Source organism: Struthio camelus, chromosome 21, assembly GCF_040807025.1.
Source record: "Struthio camelus isolate bStrCam1 chromosome 21, bStrCam1.hap1, whole genome shotgun sequence".
NCBI lineage: Eukaryota > Metazoa > Chordata > Aves > Struthioniformes > Struthionidae > Struthio > Struthio camelus.
Window position 1 is genome coordinate 1827223 of NC_090962.1, and position 18898 is coordinate 1846120.

Here is an 18898-nt window from a genome sequence, read left to right on the forward strand (position 1 = left end):
GTAATCACAGCCTTCCTTTGAGTTAACCCCCCATGAACATGTACTAACTGTGTACTCTGCACAGACGTTTTAGTGTGTTATCTGCACTTACCCCTACTCCAAAGACATCATGCAATACCTCAAATCACCTACGTTTGTCGATCTCCAAGGTTGCTGCTAATCCATGTCTTCCTTCGGGATTTTGATGAAGGAAAGGGAAGCCATCATGAATGGCTGTGAATGTAGCAACAGTGCTGTCAGTCATTGTTCGAATCTGGCAGCTCTCGTTCATCATAGACTTTTCTGGTTTTGCTGAGGCCAACAGTTAATCTCTACCTTTAGATTTGGCATTTCCTAACTACAAATAAATAAATTATAGCTTATTGCTTCTGTTCCTAGTTTTGGTTTAATTTCATGAGTTTTTGCAGTTTTGCCAAATCACCTAACAGATCCCCTTACATGTTCAAGACCTTTATACTGGATGAGGTACCACTGGAAACTAACCAATAACGTATCACATTTACGTAATTTGTAAACTCAAATTTTCCTCTACCACAAAATTCTTGATGTCCTTGGCAGATATCTCCAGTGTGCCTGGAGATATCCCATACCTCCCAGTATGCCGGCACTCAAACCACAGAGTCAACGATTACAAAATCCTACCTGGAAACAGAAGACCATGCAAACTCCTTTTGCCAGATATTTTATAGTTCAAACGCATCTAAGTTATCTGGCTTCACCTACCTTGTGTTAATCTTAAGTCAGCAAAGTGAAAGCCAGCCCATATAGCTTTTACATATGTGAACCATCACATCCAAAACAATACATATCACAGAATCACACAGAATAGATCACAGACTCGCAGGACAGCTGGGGGTGGCAGGGACCTCTGGAGATCCCTGCTCAAGGAGGGTCACCTACAGCAGGTTGCCAGGACTGCGTCCAGTTGGGTTTCGAATATCTCCAGGGACGGAAACTTCACAACCTCTCTGGGCAACCTGTTCCAGTGCTCAACCACTCTCACAGTAAAAAAGTGTTTTCTTATGCTCAGAAGGAATTTCCAGTATTTCACTTTGTGCCTACTGCCTCTCGTCCTGTCACTGGGCACCACTGAGAAGAGTCTGGCACCGTCATCTTTACATCCTCCCATCAGATATTTATACTCATTGATAAGATCCCCCTGAGCCTCCTCTTCTCCAAGCTGCACAGTCCCAGCTCTCTCAGCCTTTCCTCATGCGACAGATGCTCCAGTCCCTTAATCATCTTTGCGGCCCCTCCCTGGACTCGCTGTAGCAGGCCCATGTCTGTCTTAGGCTGAAAGATCCTGTAGCTAATATAATAAATGAATTAAAAATAATTAAAAGTGCACTGAACGATGTCAACACAGACTTCCATTGTCAATTCGGTTTTGCTGATCTCAGTGACATACGTAAAAAGTACAAAGCAGGAAACCGCATATAGTGTAGCAGTAAAACATTTGACAATTACAATGCTTCAGTGAGCTACGGAGCCCTAAATGTGAATCTCTCCATCTCGAGAAACAAACGTTTTCTTCTTCCTTGTTTTGACTCATAACTACACTGAAGTGAAAGCTGAGTTTACAAGACTCATTCAAGAGCTCTCCCTATTTTAAGAATCAAAGAAGCAAAAAAAAAAAAAAAAAAAAGACAGACAGACAGACAGAAATTAAGACAACTCCAACCATTTTCTTCCTCCTCCCTTCTTTCCCTCCCTCCCCCTCTAAGGGAGAGGGTGGCTTCCTTAGTACTTCAAAATTTAAGGTAGAACAAATACATTCTCTCCAAGCATGTTTGCAGCATCACTGCCAGTGGCATAACCCATTTAGAAACAGGACAAGGGACCAAGAGAAACTAACATATACAAATGGTATCGTAAATCTTTTCAAAAATAACAAGCAATGGGCCGAAGCCAGAGTGGATTTCAAGCACCCAGAGTTCAGAGGTGATTCGATAAAGAGTTTCTGTTGTTAATAACAAGCTAGCAAAGATAAAATAAATGAGCAGAATTTGTTTCAGTTCGTAACAGATTACAATTGCATGCATTTGCAGCATAACTGCTGTGATTCTTTCTTATTAAGCCTGTTGTCTTTCACATTCATGACATGGAAGATTGTTTTGAATGCTTCATCCAAACTCATGCGGGATAATGCACTTCCAAAATTATTGGCTCTAGGTAAGCGCATTCTTAAAATCAACCACTCACCCCACATCCAAATAAAAGTGAGCTTTCCTACCCATTTTCCCCAAGAAAGGAAGCTCAGAGCCCTTTTATGCATTGTGAATGGCCCACCTAATTTAGACTGAATTATACCCTAACCTTCATTTCCCCTTTACTTCTTTGCTTCATTCAGTGGTTTCTGACTTCAGCTAATTCACTCACAATCCCAGCTGGTCCTTCCCAGCTCCCAGTTCTTTAGCACATTGTCCAAGGAAACTATGTGCTCCCATCTACACTGGTATTCCACTCTCCAATTAACCTACTGCTGAGAGGCTTTACCCCCTTTCCTCCATCCATTCTTCTGCACACACAAGTTTTTTTTTTTTAACCTTTTACTTCTTGAATTAAAGCCTAAGATCTCTTCCAGGTGAGGAGGCGTTATATTAATTTGCTAAACGGGGTGCTGGTTACACAGGAAGACATAACACACAATAAAATGATGGTTATGAAAAAATAATCTGGTTGATCTAGAAAGCATTTCAAAGTCAAATATTAAGGCACAGATGTTTAAGATACAAGTAAACAAATAACAAAAGAATTTCAACACTTGCTGTGTGACAGGCATATGCTTGTTCTTACTGCTGAAACCACGCAGAGTAACTAAGGTCAGCCAGAGGTATGGCTGGTATTTGATATACACAGCCCTGCAGTAGCACTGCTTAAGACATGTAGATGGATTTTCTATTCTTATATTTAAAAACAATCAATCATGTTTCTATCAAACACTTAACTTTGACGACATTAGAATGAATGTCTGTACCCGTGCACCCGCATGTTCTTTACTTTGCAATTTTTACATCTACAAGAGACCACAGTCTTAACTAAACATGCCCATGTTTCAGACCTATGATACTGATTATTTCCATATACTATTTAGTCTAATCAGGGACATAAATGATCCTAGTCATGGGGTATCTGATCATCACCTATCCACTTGCGCAAGCAGAATAAAGCAGACTAGAAACGGCTCTCCTATCTTGGGACAAAAGCCAAGGTTTCAAGATGTTTAAGTCCCTTATCCAAAGACTACGCAGTTGTATAGAGAAAATTCCCACAGCAAAAGTTAACAAACCTGACTTGATACAGAGCGGAAACTGGTGTGTCCCACACATAATCTGTGTCAGAGCTAATAAAAAAAGTGTTCTTTTCACCAAAACCTCTTTTTTAGATTAAGATCACATCGTAAAAGATTTAAACTTTAGCTTATGCTTCCTGCAAGCCATTAAACATTTTAATATCTTATGCAATGCCAAGCGTCTTCTTTTTAGGTGAATGACACACGTCATTGTTGACGAGATCCTAGATAAAACATTGATAGTGAAATGTAACTGATAACTTTTGAACACCTACCTCCCCACAGCTCCCCTTTTCTTGTACATTTGCTTAGGACCGAGTAAGCATAATAGCAGCACAGTTCTCAGAAAGTGGTTTTCAGAATCAGGCAGTGAGAAAGTCAATATGGAGCACTGTGTCCATTTGTTTTGATTTATCTCACTAACTTCAATTGACAGTTAATTCATCAGAGTAGGAAAATGCCAGTCTAGTGAAAACACAACTCATGAAGGAGAAAGAACAAAGTGGAAAACACAGAGTGTGGATAATACAGGTAATAAATTAAAAGATACAGTATCAGTATTATATCATTCGCGCTCTGAGTTCCCTACATTTGTGCTCTTGCCAATTGCAATTTATAGTGAGCAGCAAATTTACATGTGCATTTGCTGATATAGATCCCACATCCTTTATAAAATGAAGCTATTTTGAAAAACAGGAAAAGACTCATAACTTATCAGTCATATCAACCACACTATATTTGCGCAGGTTTAAATCTCAATAAATAGGATCTCAGAAAGGATCTTCTAGGATGCGAGTTACTCATCAACACTGGAAAACAAATGCAAATGAATTGGCCACTTAGGGAGCATCATAAACTGGTATTGATTATATACCAAAAGAGGAGAGTCGCAAAGCAAGATAATATAAAGGAGCTTTCCCCTTTCTTCCCTCCTCTGCCACTTTAACTTACACCTTTACACTCTCCTGCATGTGTGAACTACATTAGACTAGATACCTTAACAAGATGGACTTTAAAGCATCTTATACACCATTCTGAATTTGCCCAATGATTAGATGAACTTGCCCTATTTCTCTAACATCTGTGAGACCAATACATTTGTTTTAATCTAACAAGGATAAATAATACTTTAATTTGTATAATTAAATAAATCATTTCATGGAAATTCTTTCAATATGAAAAAGAGAATAACTTTTGCTGGGAATGGTGAAATTAAGATTAATTTAAGTTAAGAAGGATTAAGTAGTAGGACCTGAAGATGCTTCTCCACTCATATGCCATAACCCATAGTATAATAAATCATTTTGAGTCACATTTCTAAGTCTGAAATTTCCCAGCTTATTACTAGACAATCTTGCAATGAACTGCAGACAAGATGAGAATTTACACTGCGAAAGCTGGCTTGGATCTAAAACCCACAAAAATGATAAAAAGTTGGAAAATGAGATTTGCAATATAAATACTGGTGCACCACTAACATGACTGCAGTACTGATAAACAGCAGTAAATGGAAGGAAAGACTAATGTCTTCATAAGGGCAAAAGAAATACCCCGCTGAGTAGACCAAAGGTCCGTCTAGCCCAGCACTTTGTTTTGGACAACGGCAGAGTCCCCCCCCCACACACACTTTTATCTGGGGACACTCTGTTTGAGGTACCTGTTTCGATCCCATACTCTTCCCTTTCTATCTTTTGTTGTCACTCAGAATCATTTCATTTCTCCCTGTTTTCTTTGTCCTTAATGCCCCTCCTCCCAAAAGATGGATTCAAAGGTGGTTTTTTTGGTTTGGTCTTTGTCTGACCTTAAGATGACATCCATGATGACAGTGGAAGTTGGAGATGCTATTTGTGGAGCGCATGTGAGCCCGGCCACTTTTCGCTGCAGTCCTCCCGCAGTCACAGCCATTGTATTAAAGACATCAGAGAAAACATCCCTGTCCAGCCCCACTACAATATCCACTTATGGATTGGTTTCACGTAGTCTTAGTCCTTTCCTGAAGTTGCTGATCCGGTTTGCCTCCGCAGCCTCCTTCAGTGGTGCACTCTGGAATTCACTTTCCACTATATAAAGAAGTACTTCCTCTAATTTAGTTTAAACCCTTTTCTACCACTTTCAACAAATGCCTCCGGTACAAATATTATGGTATTTGTTAGACAGCAATTCCACATTCACTTTATCCACCACTTCCATGATTTTGTGAACTCTGACTATATTTCCTCTACACCTTCTCCTCTCCAGACTCAGGCTGCCATTGAAACCCAGGCTCCCAGATTTTCTAGTTCTTCCTCCTAGGAGAGTTGCTCAGTCCTCTCAATAATTGTAGTTGTCTTCCTCTGTTCTTTCTCCAGCTCTGCTACATTTCTCCTCAGACTTGAACTGCACACAGTACTGAAGACACAGGCACATCAAGGTCTATATAGTAGCAGAACGATGTCCTCTGTCTTCTTCTCAGTACCATTCCTGGTGACACTCAGCATCTTGTTGGCTTTTTTTGGCTGCCGCTGCATAGTCAGCCAATGATTTTAGAGACCTATCAAGGATCTCTAAAATCCCTAGGATTTCTGGCTGCCAGTTTGAAGTTCAGCATTGCATAGGCATGGTTTAGATTATTCTTCCCTGTACGCGCTACATCACTGTACGTTTGGGCTCACAGAAGTTCACCTGCCAATGTTTTTGCACTTTACTCAGTTTTGCAGGTTTTCTGGTTTCAGTTAATGCCATACTTAGTGCTTAAGCTTATACTTGTAAGGTACTGGCAATCTACTTAGCAGTGAAAACCAATCTCTGCCCCAAAGAACATACATACACAGCTTGGCCAGAATCGGAACTTCCTGGCGTTCTTCTAGCAAGCTCATTAAAAATCTAAGCACAGCTACAGCGGACTACAAGATATTAAATTTGTCTCTGTCTATTTCCCAGGAACGTGAACAAGAGACAAAGGTAACCTGTCCTGTTTAAAGTATCTGCATTTTGCCTCACCGAGTCTCCCAAAAGGCAGCCTTTTTACCCTCTTGTGATGATACAAGCACTTAAGAGTAGCAAAAAACACTGAATATCCTGTGGTCTGGAAATCAGTATTTAGAAAAATAGTTTAGTTAGTATTTAAGAGAGGAGATGCACATATCTTTTGTCTGAATGCAAGTAAATACAGAACAGGGTATAAGCTTCATAACAGTGTAATGCTTTTGCATTGTGAATCTCTCTTAACGAGAGATTAAACACAACCATGGTTTGAGGCAACAAACATCACCTTAACTTTAAAACATCTACAATTTCCATATTACTAGCTGAAAGACTGCAAAGGCAGAAATACGTTACAGATTAGCAACACAGAAGATGCAAAAAAGCACAAACTAAGCTTCCACCTAAATGTCTAAGTTTAACCAAAACTCTTCCAAGGGCTTTTAAAGGTTTGAATTGTTTGCTTATGATCACAAGCCACTGCATTTCAACGACTTTTATTGCTCCAAAGTGAAAAGGGAAATTACTACAGTAGGATTTACTGGTAGGGTCACAGGACGATATGAAAGTCTCACAGGCGGAATGGTGGGCTTTCCCAGTGCGCAGGCTGGAGTCCTCATAACTTTAAAACAACTCCAGAACATTGGTCCCTTATCTGAAACCAGTTTCTAAGCATTCTGGAGTTGTTGCTTACCATCGCTTGTCAACGCAATATGCATTTGACAAGCTGGTTCTTCAGCATGTTTTTTGCCCTACTGCTCACTTGACTGTTTCCATGCTGCCCCTCAGACTTGGCACTCCCCGTCCTTTGCCTCTCTCTCCTTATTCACTAAAACATGAGGCAGCATTAACGTACCAAAAGTCTAAAATCCTCCTGCATAACATTTTCAGGCGTAGACATTTTAGCTACTTGACTGGACCCAGTAGTCCCATTCCAGCGTGCGTTTCAGTGTTACGGCATCGCCAAGAGCTCAAGCTCCAGGCAGGGACCCATGTACCTTTGTGCTTTGCTCTGTACACTGATTGCAGAAGATATACATGCAGTAATACAGAAATAATCATAACCACCACTACCAATACCAAAGGTTAAGTCGCTGGAGCTGTATTTAATTCCTCCCTTGCAAAAGCTTTCAAGTCAACTCAATTAAAGTAATCCACCACAATGATTCAACCTTCATGGACAAGAATCCCCCCCACCCCCAGCTGAGCAGCTCATACTTTAACAGTAATGCTTGAAAATTGTTAAACAAAAACAACCCCTTCTTTCATTATATAAAAGATGAAGAAAGCCAAAAGGTATCAGCACTAAAAAGAGACCTGATGTCTTGCAGTATTAAGGATGCCTTACCCAACCCCACTAAAGCGAACAACAGCTCCCTATGTTGTACAGACAGAACACCCCCAACGAGAGACACCTCTATTCCCTTCCGCACAGCAAGACCTTTGGACTGTGGCTGTTGTCAGTAAAAAGTGGATCTGTTATCTCATTTCAAATTGGACACTTTGACACTTGTCAAATTCACTAAAAAAAAAAAAAATTAAAATCTTGCAGCACTAAAACCGTGCTACCGATAATATTTTTGTTGGTTTGCTGCACAAAAAGGCTTTCAGTACACATACATGTACTTCAGTTTTTAATGTTTGCTTTGAATCAATAAATTTGATTTAAAATTGCAAGAACCTCTTGTTGTTGGAGTCCCGTTTCATCGTGACACTGAATTTTCTGCATACCCTGTACCCTCTTTATCTCTCTCAGGGACAGACTAGTCTACCACCAATAAGGACTCTGCAGCTGAGCAGCCAGCAGAGCCATGGGGAACTCGGTTACTGCTCAGGCCCATCGCTTTCTGATTTCAAGACAGGAGGTTTTATCCAGTTCCTCACCTCACTCTTCTTTTCCAAACATTTGGCTTTGGGGATCTTTATTTCTCCCCTTTCCCTTTCTCCAAGTTTAAGGCAGTTCACCACTTACGGTCATTTACAGCTTACATCTCAGTAAATCCAGAAGGTGTCTGATGAAAAAGAGGGACTAGCCAAGCATCTTAATCCCCCTGTTCATTCATGCTCTCCGTAATGTTCTTTCAGGCCTCTGCTGAGAGACTAGGCTGAAATGAAGGCTGATAAATTAGTCTGGAGGGAAACAAGGCAGATTCTGCTTGTAAAAGGTCATTCCAACTTTGTTCTGGGTGAGGGTTTATCTTGACTGCAGCTGCGACAGACAATGGCCGGGGCCTAAACGGCAGAAATCCTAGCTCTGCTCATGAAATTACTGTGCTGATAAGGTAGAATGGACTTCAGTGAGATCTAAATGGGAACAGGGAGGTGGGGGACAAGGGTGAAACGTAGGTATGATTGAACAGGGATGACACAATAAGATGTACAATTAAACCAACGACTTGCCCAGGCATTATCTCAAAGTGAAGAAACATACTGCTCGCTAATCAGATCAAAAGGAAGAAAACACCCACTTCTCTGTGCCGAACAAACCGCCTCAGAACAAACGCAGGACTGGGATGCTGTAGTTTCTACAGCAGAAAGGTTATGAAGCACATTAAACACAACGGTATTTCTCAAAGGTCAGGGCTTCTGAACTAAAGCATCGCTTATTGTACACTGTATTGTTTCCAGGACCTCCTGGAGATTTACTTGAGAATGAGCAACGTGTCGCCAAGAGCAGCCCAAATAAGCTCCACTAAAGAGCGTGCATGAGCAGGACATCTGGGCGAGAACACTCCTCAGCGAAAGGCGCCTCTAATTTTTTAAGCACATTTTGTGCATCTCTGAGGCAAAGCGAGTAAGTGATGGCAAGTTCTGACAAACCACGCTCGAGCCTGCGCTTCCTGATGTGTACGCAAGTCGACTTTCCCTCTGAGAGGGATGCCTCTCCTTTATTTACACGCCCCACTTGAATGTGCACGTCTCTGATCAATGCAAACACATTAAATAGTCACAGCGTACTACTACCAGTCTGGAACCCAATTAAGCTAACCAACTTCCACTTAGGCCTGTGCCTCAAATGATCTTGTTATCTATTTACTTTCAGAGAGGGCACAGAGAAGCAGGAAACGAAGAGAGATGCACAAATGAGTCTACATGGACATTTTACAAGGACACCTTGCTGAGCAGCTGCCTTTAGTCACAGGTTGAGAAACACAGCACACAGTCAGTAATAAAATTTCCAAACGCGCCCTAGGCACGGAAATGCTCCTTCCGACTGGCCGAGCGGTCGCCTTGCCGGACCCCCAGGCCTCTCCTGGAGGCTCACTGCTTGCCTTAGTGCTCCTAAGGGTGACTCAACTAACCTTCGCTTCAAGCCTTCCCTGGATGAGGTATCCACGTTTTGCAGTTGTACACTTTCAGTACAAGGACTGTCTCATTTTGTACAGGCCCCGGTACCTTGTTGTGATGAAACAAAAAGAAGAAAGGATGAATAATGAAACGGTATATTAACAAGCAAGGAACAGAGACCCAGCTATATCCCACTACTTCATAAAGAGCTACAGACTCAATGTTTCATTTTCCTCTCTATACACAACAACATAAATTGCTTGCATTTCTGGAGCCAAGTAAGAAGCAGCCAAAGTGTCAAAATCTGAGGAGCGCTAAAATCCCACAAAGCAGAGTTGCTATGTTTAGCAGCTCTCCAAACCTGCAACGCTGCTCCGTACTTGCTACGGGAAGAGGAGGACAGTGCCAAAGCTCTGCAGAGAATGTTATTTCCTCTTTCTCTCAAAGTAACTAATGGAACTTTTTACTCTGAAAGATTTGTTGTCATTTCTTGTCTAGCACAGACTGAGGTAAATAAGTTAAACGTGAAACCTTCAGACTTCACAATAAACCACTGAAAGGTTTGCTAACGTCACAAACCTTTAGAGTCTAATCACAGGCCTGTAAGTGTTTCAGGCTTGACTCAAAGTTGAGTAATGACTTTCTCTAGCGTGCTAACAAAAAGATCATGGAAACACAGGGCGGGTAGGGATGAGCTATATGGAAAAAGGACCCCTAGAAAATAATAGGGTGAACCCCTAAAGTGTTATGACCGATAGGGTTCCCTCCCTTCAGCCAGGGACAACACGAGTAAAGTGTGGGTAGCCCACCACTTGCAGCAGGAAAGACGCACAAGCAGACTTCAGCAGGCAGCTTACAAGTTCACTAGAGATCTTGGGTATATTGCAAGCTCATGTTGGCCCTTGATGCCATATTATCACGCGTACGTCACCTATTAGTGAGTAGCACAAGGACTGTACTCTCAAACACCGCTAATTACCAATGCAGAAACTGCCTAAGAACTGCAACGCCAGCTACTGTGCACTGCTTCTGCCTTCTGAAATTACAACCGAAAGAGTCCATGGAATGATGCCTCCTTTAAATTGCCACATATATTTATGGTTTAATTCCAACTTATTGATCATTTCCTTTACAAAAACCTACTGTGTTCTAATGCTCCATCAGCCAGGCTTTTCAGGGACAGGAAAAAAAAATAATGGTTCGAACTGTACGAAGCTTAACATTCCAGAGGAAGAAATACTGTCCTGTATCCTGCAAGGCTTCTGACAACGAAAAGAGCTATTTTTTAAATCCTGTGGTCACCAGCGAACTATTCTTGGGATTCTCCCCTTCCCCCCCCCCCCTTTTTTTTTTTTAAAAAGTGTGGATGATAAAATACTGTTTCAGAAGCTGGTATTCATGGATGTCTCTTGAAGACGAAAAGAAAATATTTATTTCCTTTTTCTGCTTGTGAATCAGAATGTTCTATTTAAAGAAAGTGCCCTCTGCCGGATTCCGCATGAGTTATTACCCCTTATGGAAATAAAGGAGAAATATCAGGAGGTATTCTTAGTCATTCCCTTTCCCTGTCTCTTTTTTTCCTTAATTCCTTATATACCCATGTTTTAGAGAAGTGCCTGAGATAGAGAAAAATATCTTGGCATTCTTGGGCCTAAAAAAGACTCACTCTTTTAACCCTGATGTTGAAACATTTGATGAAGCACCAAAAAAGGTACAAATTTCAATCATTTCACTTGGACATCATTATATGCATTTTTCGTTTTTATCCGCAGTTCAATCTGATTCATTAACCTCCCCCGCCCCCATCCTGTAGATTTAGTTGGGAAGAATGGGATTTTTGCCTTTGATACAATAATCAGTCCCCGTCCCCCCCCCCCCCTTTTTTTTTTTAAACCAGATACTTCTTTCGTTGTTTCTCTTTATTGGGTCAAACCCAGTAACATATGCCTATGGCATGTTTGTAACAATCACTCATAGCAAAGAGTCTTGCAGTTGACAGGACCTGGAAGCTGACTCTTTCTCCTCTTAGTGATAGTCACTTAACACTGGAACAAAGGCCATCTACAGCGGAGAAAACTGAAGTGCTGAGGTTCTCAACAAACTTGCTCTCTGGAAAGAGGAAAGTTTCCAGGATTACAGTAAGTTTTCTTCCCCCTTCAGATGGCCTTTTTTTTTTTTTTTTTTTCCTACTTAAGTACCAAGTTTCAGGCCAAAGCAAAAGTTTATGCCTAGTTTTGTAATGCCATTTTATATATATAATTTCTAACTACTGAGTTAATTAATAATGTGCCTGGACAGCTGTCAGCAACTACTAGTGGCAAAGGGTATATCTGGGAAGTCCCAAATTGCCCTTATGCCGTTTACCATATGAATCCTCAGACTCTTACTTTTTCAGCATGAATTTAGCAAAAGAAAACTTGCAGAATTTGTGAAGGAACCTTGTATGGGACAAATTTTCTGCACAGGTAACCTGCTCCATCTAGGGAACGTCCATGCACACCTTCTTCAGCAGTTTCCAAGAATGCTCGTTCCTTGCAAGAGCATTAGACGTAGTTTTGAAAATAGCAATTCATAAATTCTTTCCCTGAGCAACAGTGGCTATTATACTAACATTACTCTCAAGCCAAAGGGAAAGGCAGAGGCCAGAAAAAATGAATGAATCAGAAGACACACGAAGAAAATCTACAAGGAAGTGTCACCACCTCCTTTCCGTCTAAAAGTTAAAAGAACATTAGAAAGATGAATGCAAATAGGTTTTGAGATTGCTCATCTAAATGACTCGGATACTTCCTTAAGCATCATTTGCTTTTTTAACAAACTATCAGCTTCTTAAGTGAAATGAGAATTTGGGCTCTATGTTCTTTTAACTGAGAAACACTACAAAACCATCACAGCTAGAAATATGTTCAGAGTCTCCTTCCCACTTCTAGATTTTTTAAGGCCCAAGGAGATATAAATATAATTCTCCTCTCAGGAATCAAAGCTAGTTCTGTGAAATAAATGCTCCTTGGCATTTGTAAATATTTCTTTAACAAGAAAACAAAGAAAACAAACAAGAAAAAAAGCACACCACAGAATTTAAATATTCTATTTTGTGGGAGCAAAGAGGTTGAACTACTACGAGTCACTGACACTGTAAAGCAACTCAGGCTTTCACAACCAGCACTTTTCCCACTGACACACATGTGAAGCCAGGAACTCTTGCTGCAGCCTTAGCTGCTTATTCTTAATTTATCTACAGTTATTTGTCTTTCACAGGACAGTTTCCATCTTCACCCTAAAATATTAAATGAAAGCACAGATCCTCCATATATAAAAGGCAAGTCTCTCATGTCTTCATGAGGCCCCAAATTGCAGTGTAAAAGAATTCTCTTGTGCTTCAGCAAACATTCTCTCTCAAAATAAAAATTAAAATAAAGAAACTAACAACTAGATTTTATGGATAGTATGTACTCTGTGAAGCAGACTGAGCTAAGAGCATATGTGAATCCTTCCAAATTCCCTGGAATTCAGTCACTATAATTCCCTCCAGGATGTGCTTCCCACTCATCTCTTAATCAGCAAAATAAACAGTGCTATGATAAATACCATTATTTACTCACAAAAGTGATCAAAATCCCTATGAACCTCCTCCCACCCCCCTTTTTTTAAGGGCCCAGAAGCAATAACGTGAAAAGACACTGTGATTTATTTGGGGTATTCTGAACGGTACTTCCTGCGCCACCAGGCAAGGGAGGAAGAGGATCAGGGAGGCAGAGCAGAAACGCACTCACATACACAAAATAATCACAGGGCTTTTAGGCTGGGTGGTGTTCTTTAAGAAAAACAGAAGTAGGGAAACACGATCAGCACAGTAGTTTCAGGGAATGAGACACAGGGAGAAAACACACAGCCCACCTTCCTATGCAAGCACTTACTGAATCATCTCCGTGAGGGGGTGGGGAGTGAAAGACCAACACATCTCATTTACTTTTATTAAATAAGTGAATCATTCACTGCTATGCCGTGTTGAAAAAGCCCTTGAATAACAGGTGTGGTTTAAATTAAAGAATATTTTAAAAATATATTGCAGAAAGCAAATGTTTGAGGAAAAACATATAAAAAAGACAAGACAGTAAAGAAATGAAAGAGAAAAAGTGGAGTATGTGTTCACCCATCTTACCCCTAGCGCTTCTATCTGAGGGAAGGGAAAAACATCTGTAATAAAAAAGATTACGTATCTTTTCTGTCAAGGTCTGCATTGCCTATGATGTTTTGTGCTATTAAGGGAAATAATGAGTAAGCTGGAAGTTTCAACAAATGGCATTCTTCTTTTACCTCCTGGAGCTAGAGGTTTTACATCATAGCCAGGTCTGCATCAAACAGTTCAGATGAAGAAAAGAGGTGGTCCCTACCTCAAAACAGGAGCCTATGATTCTCAAAGACTTTGAAGAAATGAAGGTAACTCTCTTGTTTCATTTTAGTTTTCACAAATCTGGTCTCACTGAAGATTGAAAAGAGAAAGCTATTTCTACAGCATTTATGTCTTGGATAGAACTGAGATCCATATTCAAATCAAAGTCCCTAATAACAGATTTTCTAGTCCCCAAAGATTAATTGTTTATTAACAAAAAGATTAAAAAGCATTAGCTGTAAAGTACAGACTCAGGCATTCTGAAATCTGTATGGTATTTTAATATGCTGAATTAGCATGTGTAAGTTTTAATTTAAAAACCCACAGAATAGCAACAACAACATGTCTTCCCACGCACCCGTACATAAAGACTCTGATGTTCTCCAGTGCTGTCTCATCCTCTACATTACCCACAGTGACTGGGGCCCATTACTGATGGGCACAAAAACAATTTTGAAGCTATTAAGCAACTTGCATACTGAACACATGCAGGAGCTAGATACGAGTCAATATGACTAAGCACAACGATGTGTGCCATACAATAGCAATAACAGGCAGTGTTTTCTGTTGAAACTAATACGCTGCTAATGAATGTCCCCTTTAAATTGTAGTGTAAAACATTCTTTGATGCTACCAGTTCTTATGGCACTTGTAATTACTCTTAGTCAAAGTCTGATATAAAACTCCCCATGAGGAAGAGCAAGACTTTAAGGCAGTAAATAGATAGGCAGAAACAGTATTATAAACTAAGATACTGCTAACTGCTAAAAATAGACCAAAAAAGACCAGGTGTTCAGGATTATGGTTTTTTTTTTTTTTTTGTGGACACAAGTGGCATCATTTATTTTCCATTCAAGAGTATGAACTACAGGACATGAAAGGAGGACCATCAATATAGAAGACGGTGGTATGTGCAGAACTACCACCTTCCTTGAGATAAAAATACTAATATAATGAATAGAATAGGCAACTCAGCCACAGTACTCATATCTCAATTAGCAAGGAATAAGAAGTTATGAGTTAGAAGTCTTAAAACAACATTCAAGTCATTGTAAGTCAAAATCACAGGTTACAGAGAAATACTGTCAAAAAATGTCAAACTGCAGTCAATGCTTATTAGCGTGGAAGTACAAAACCAATACTTGGATCATTGTGAACATTTCTCACGGCATACTACAAAACCTAGAATTGTTAGATTCATCACCGTTGTAAGAAACAACAGATGGAAGCAATACTCTAGTCAACACGTGTTATAAGGTGACCAAAAAAATCCTTTTTCTTTTTTCCTTTTGCTGCCAATTGTCTGCCTGCTGAATTTTACAAGGGTTTTCCAACCTTATACTCAAAGGAAACAGCTCAGAAAGCAACATACTGGCTGAGGTAGTATTTATTACATGGACTCCTCTCTAGGACACGGAAGCATTAAAGTACGTTGCTCAGAAGTGAAACAACGAAGACTTTTGGGAATTAAAAGTTGGTTTCAGAACTGTCTTTTAACACCCTGGCAAGTGAAAAACTCTAAGTTAATGTATCTGCATGTATAAAGCAAGGTCAAGAGATAGTGTTAGAGCAGGTCTAAGACAGTGTTTGAGGACATCTGATGGAGAACAAATGTTCCTTCCTTACAGGTATGAAATGTACCTGTCAAAGCAGAGAAGAAAAGAATGCAGCAGAAATATGAGAATCACTATGAAGAAAGTTAGTTTGTTCATGTACAGCAAAAAAATAAACAGCACTGAAAGTCAATGTAGATGGAAGTCAACAGATTATAGCTTGCATCAGGCCTGGCATTCAGTGAGTAATGGAGATAAGGGACATTACTTCAAAATATGACAACTTAAACAGAAACATGTACCAGAAATATAGAAGTCAAAGTTATATGTTAAAATAATAGAAAAAAAGATTTGCATTACTCAAATTACCCCTTACTGCATTACTCAGGGCCTACAAATAATCAATACTGCATATTCCTAGAGGAAAACTGAGCTTGGTTTCAGAAAGATCTCAACGCGACCAGTATTTTAGGTAATCTCAAGTGGCCCCATAGCCTCCTTGACATGGCAAAGCATTAACACTTTGAAGATAAGGCGGCAACACTAATCAAATACTAATCAAATACATAATGATATACACGAGAAAAGATGCTAAGACAAGGATGAACTTCTGAGGGAAAAGAAGCAAAACTCTCAGATGAATTTCCCTTCTTTCCCTGCGCTAGCAGAGAGAGAGAAAAGGGAATTCTTGACTCATTCATTCAACGAAATCCTGATTTTAGCACTTTAGAAATTCCTTACAGCAGAGGAAATTACAAAATATGGCTGAGCTTTGTTTTTACAGCGAGTGTCTTTTGCTTTTTCCTGCACTTTGGACACATTAAAAAAGTAAACAGAAACATCTGGTCATGTTTCTTTGGGCTTCACAGACTCTAGCTGCTCACTGATTTTTCAGATTTCACAATCAGGAGTATAAATATAATCAGGCCCAAGCATTACCATTTTAAATTGTGCATGGCCTTTTGGGCCTGGTTTTCTAAGAAAATAAGGCTCCTGTGATCGCGCTGTTGGCTTGCCCGCTTGCTAGCCTCAGCTCTGTCTTAGTTTCTCCCCAGCTCCCTACTCCAACAGCTTTTAATGCACTACTTCACGTCAGTTAGTGGCTGATGGAGAAAAGTAACCAAATTAGTGCTTTATGCAGAGGAAAAGGACAGTAAAACTCAGCTTCTACATATTTTGAGAGGCAGAACTGGCTTATCAACTGGCAAATGAGTCCTAATCAGCCAACCCTCGCTCTAAACCAGCAGCAGCACTTGCAACCTCCTCCTCAAGACAACAGACAGCAGACACAAAGAGGGAGAGGAAGGGGGATGGCACTGGGGCTACAACAGGGAAGCAATTCTCTGTCACGGACACTGGCTGTCCTGGCATAGCACTATGGACACAGAGCACAAACCCTAGGCTGCATCCCACTGTTCACAGAACCTACTTTCATTTATGGTAATTCCTGCAGGGAAAGGTATTCTCAAATCAAGCAAACAGGAGCAAAGAGACTAAGAAGATTTCTGGGGCAATCCCCGAGAAGTGGGGAGAAAGAGACAAGAGTTCTGGGATTGGGCAGTTTTCCCTATCAAAGATTGTTCTTTGTTTAGCTCTTAGGGAAAAATGACTTTTGTATTTATTTTCTTTGTTGCAGAACAAGAACACAAGAACATCAAGGGTGTTAATGGATACATGTTATTTTTCTATGAGCAGTTAATAAGGCCTGCAGAGCTAACATGGACTGGAAGTCAAAGGTAGCACACCCAACCACAAAACATGATGCGATTAATCTTATTTCTTCCATTGCGACAAGTTCTGAACACAATCTGAAAATGACAAGCACTTTAAGAAGTGACCCGACATCATTTAAAACCAACCTTCCTAAAACGGTGTTAGAGCAGTATTTGTAGCCCAAGAAGCCATCCTAAAGGATTTCTGTTGCTTTCTAAATAGTGATATAAACTGTGATATAAAACAACCCAGGGAAATATGGCATTAGCAAAGTCACTACTTCTGTCGCTAGGCCAGTCAGAACTCAGTCTAGCTTTATGAACGACTTGCAGAGAAGACAAAGGTATGCGATTAATCACATTCGGCATGCTTACCTCCCATCCAAAGTTTGCTTCCTTTAACGTGCTCCTCTGTACTGTCACATAAGGTCCAAATCTTTCCCCAACTTCAATCTTCTTTTTGGCCCAAATCCCTAGCCCTGCCCCTGGAATCGAAGATTCTCTGAGTTCAAAATCTGGTGGGATTGGAATGTCATCAGGAATGTAGACAGGAGCTTCATAAGGTGAGCCCTCCTTGGGAGTGAAGTCCTCACTGGTGGGAAAGGGTGACGGAGGTCCGACAGGGATGGGGGACATAATACTGTCCTCTGTTTCCTCCTCTGCACTTTCGCCAGCAAGGAGATCAGGGTCGGTCTCGTACATATTATTTACAATCTCGCTGTCACCTAAAAGGGGAAACAGCAGAACAAAACACACTGAAACACTCACGTGAACATTAGCTCAATCTTTTCTTGGGACAAAATTTCATAAAGTCTAGTTTACATGCTATACGGACAGAAGTAGTGGCACAAAAAAGATAATCCTCATTCGCACAAGTCAGGTAGAACTGAGATGAGGATATCCATACTGCTTGCACAATATTCAGACTTATTTAAAGATTGGGATGGAAGCTAGCTGCAGACCTACCATCTTACATACTGGATCACAGTTACCGTTAACAGTTGTCCTTCAATAATGGAAAGAGGGATGAATACAGAAAAGAGGTGTCCAAGGTTTCCTGCAACCATTTAATGGCTTAACTGGTTCAATATAGTTTGTAGAGGAAAGGGGAAACAAGAAAGGGGAAACAGGACAGGGAAGACATTAAAACAAATTCCTACTTAAGATACTACAGTCACAAAGCATAAGCAGTTCAAAGAGCTTTCATCTTCTTTGCGAGGTACTGAAGAGTGTATCCTGGGGACTGGCAGGCGCTCAGTTTTAAGCTTGCTACAGTCCGGTAAGAGACCGTTCATGGAAAGGGGTCGCTTACTTCCTGGGCAGCTCTCAGGAAGAATCATCATCAGCTTCACGCTGAACTCCGTGGCACTGAAAGCACAGGGTACTAGCTTGTGCTTAAAGTACCAGGGAAACACGGTATTGCCTTGCCAATGTACGAAAGATCTTGTGCCTGAGTATCCCAAGACCGTACTACAGGTTCCTTAGCTAGAACATTAGGCTTAAGGACACCAGTAGCAGCCAGGCCCATGCATGCACAAGACTGCCAAATTCGCTATCTGGTAGACAAAATAACTCATGGGTTTCAGGGGTTTTGTAGTCAACAGCACAGGTGGTTCAAATCTGGTGAGAACTATCTGCCTAGTACTTGGGCTTACTTGGTTCAGCTTGTCACTCAGCAAAAGCTGTGGCTGATTTCACC

General features: G+C 40.6%; 1 protein-coding gene across 5 annotated transcripts in view; it reads right to left on the reverse strand.

Annotated features, from left to right (window-relative positions):
• The window catches only part of PRDM16 (PR/SET domain 16), a 346662-nt gene that overhangs the window by 203496 nt on the left and 124268 nt on the right, over positions 1-18898 (reverse strand). For all 5 annotated transcript variants that reach the window (XM_068915931.1, XM_068915929.1, XM_068915932.1 and 2 more), the window contains exon 2: positions 17575-17924. In XM_068915931.1, coding sequence (XP_068772032.1) covers positions 17575-17924 — 350 coding nt within the window. The remainder of the gene's footprint in view (positions 1-17574; positions 17925-18898) is intronic.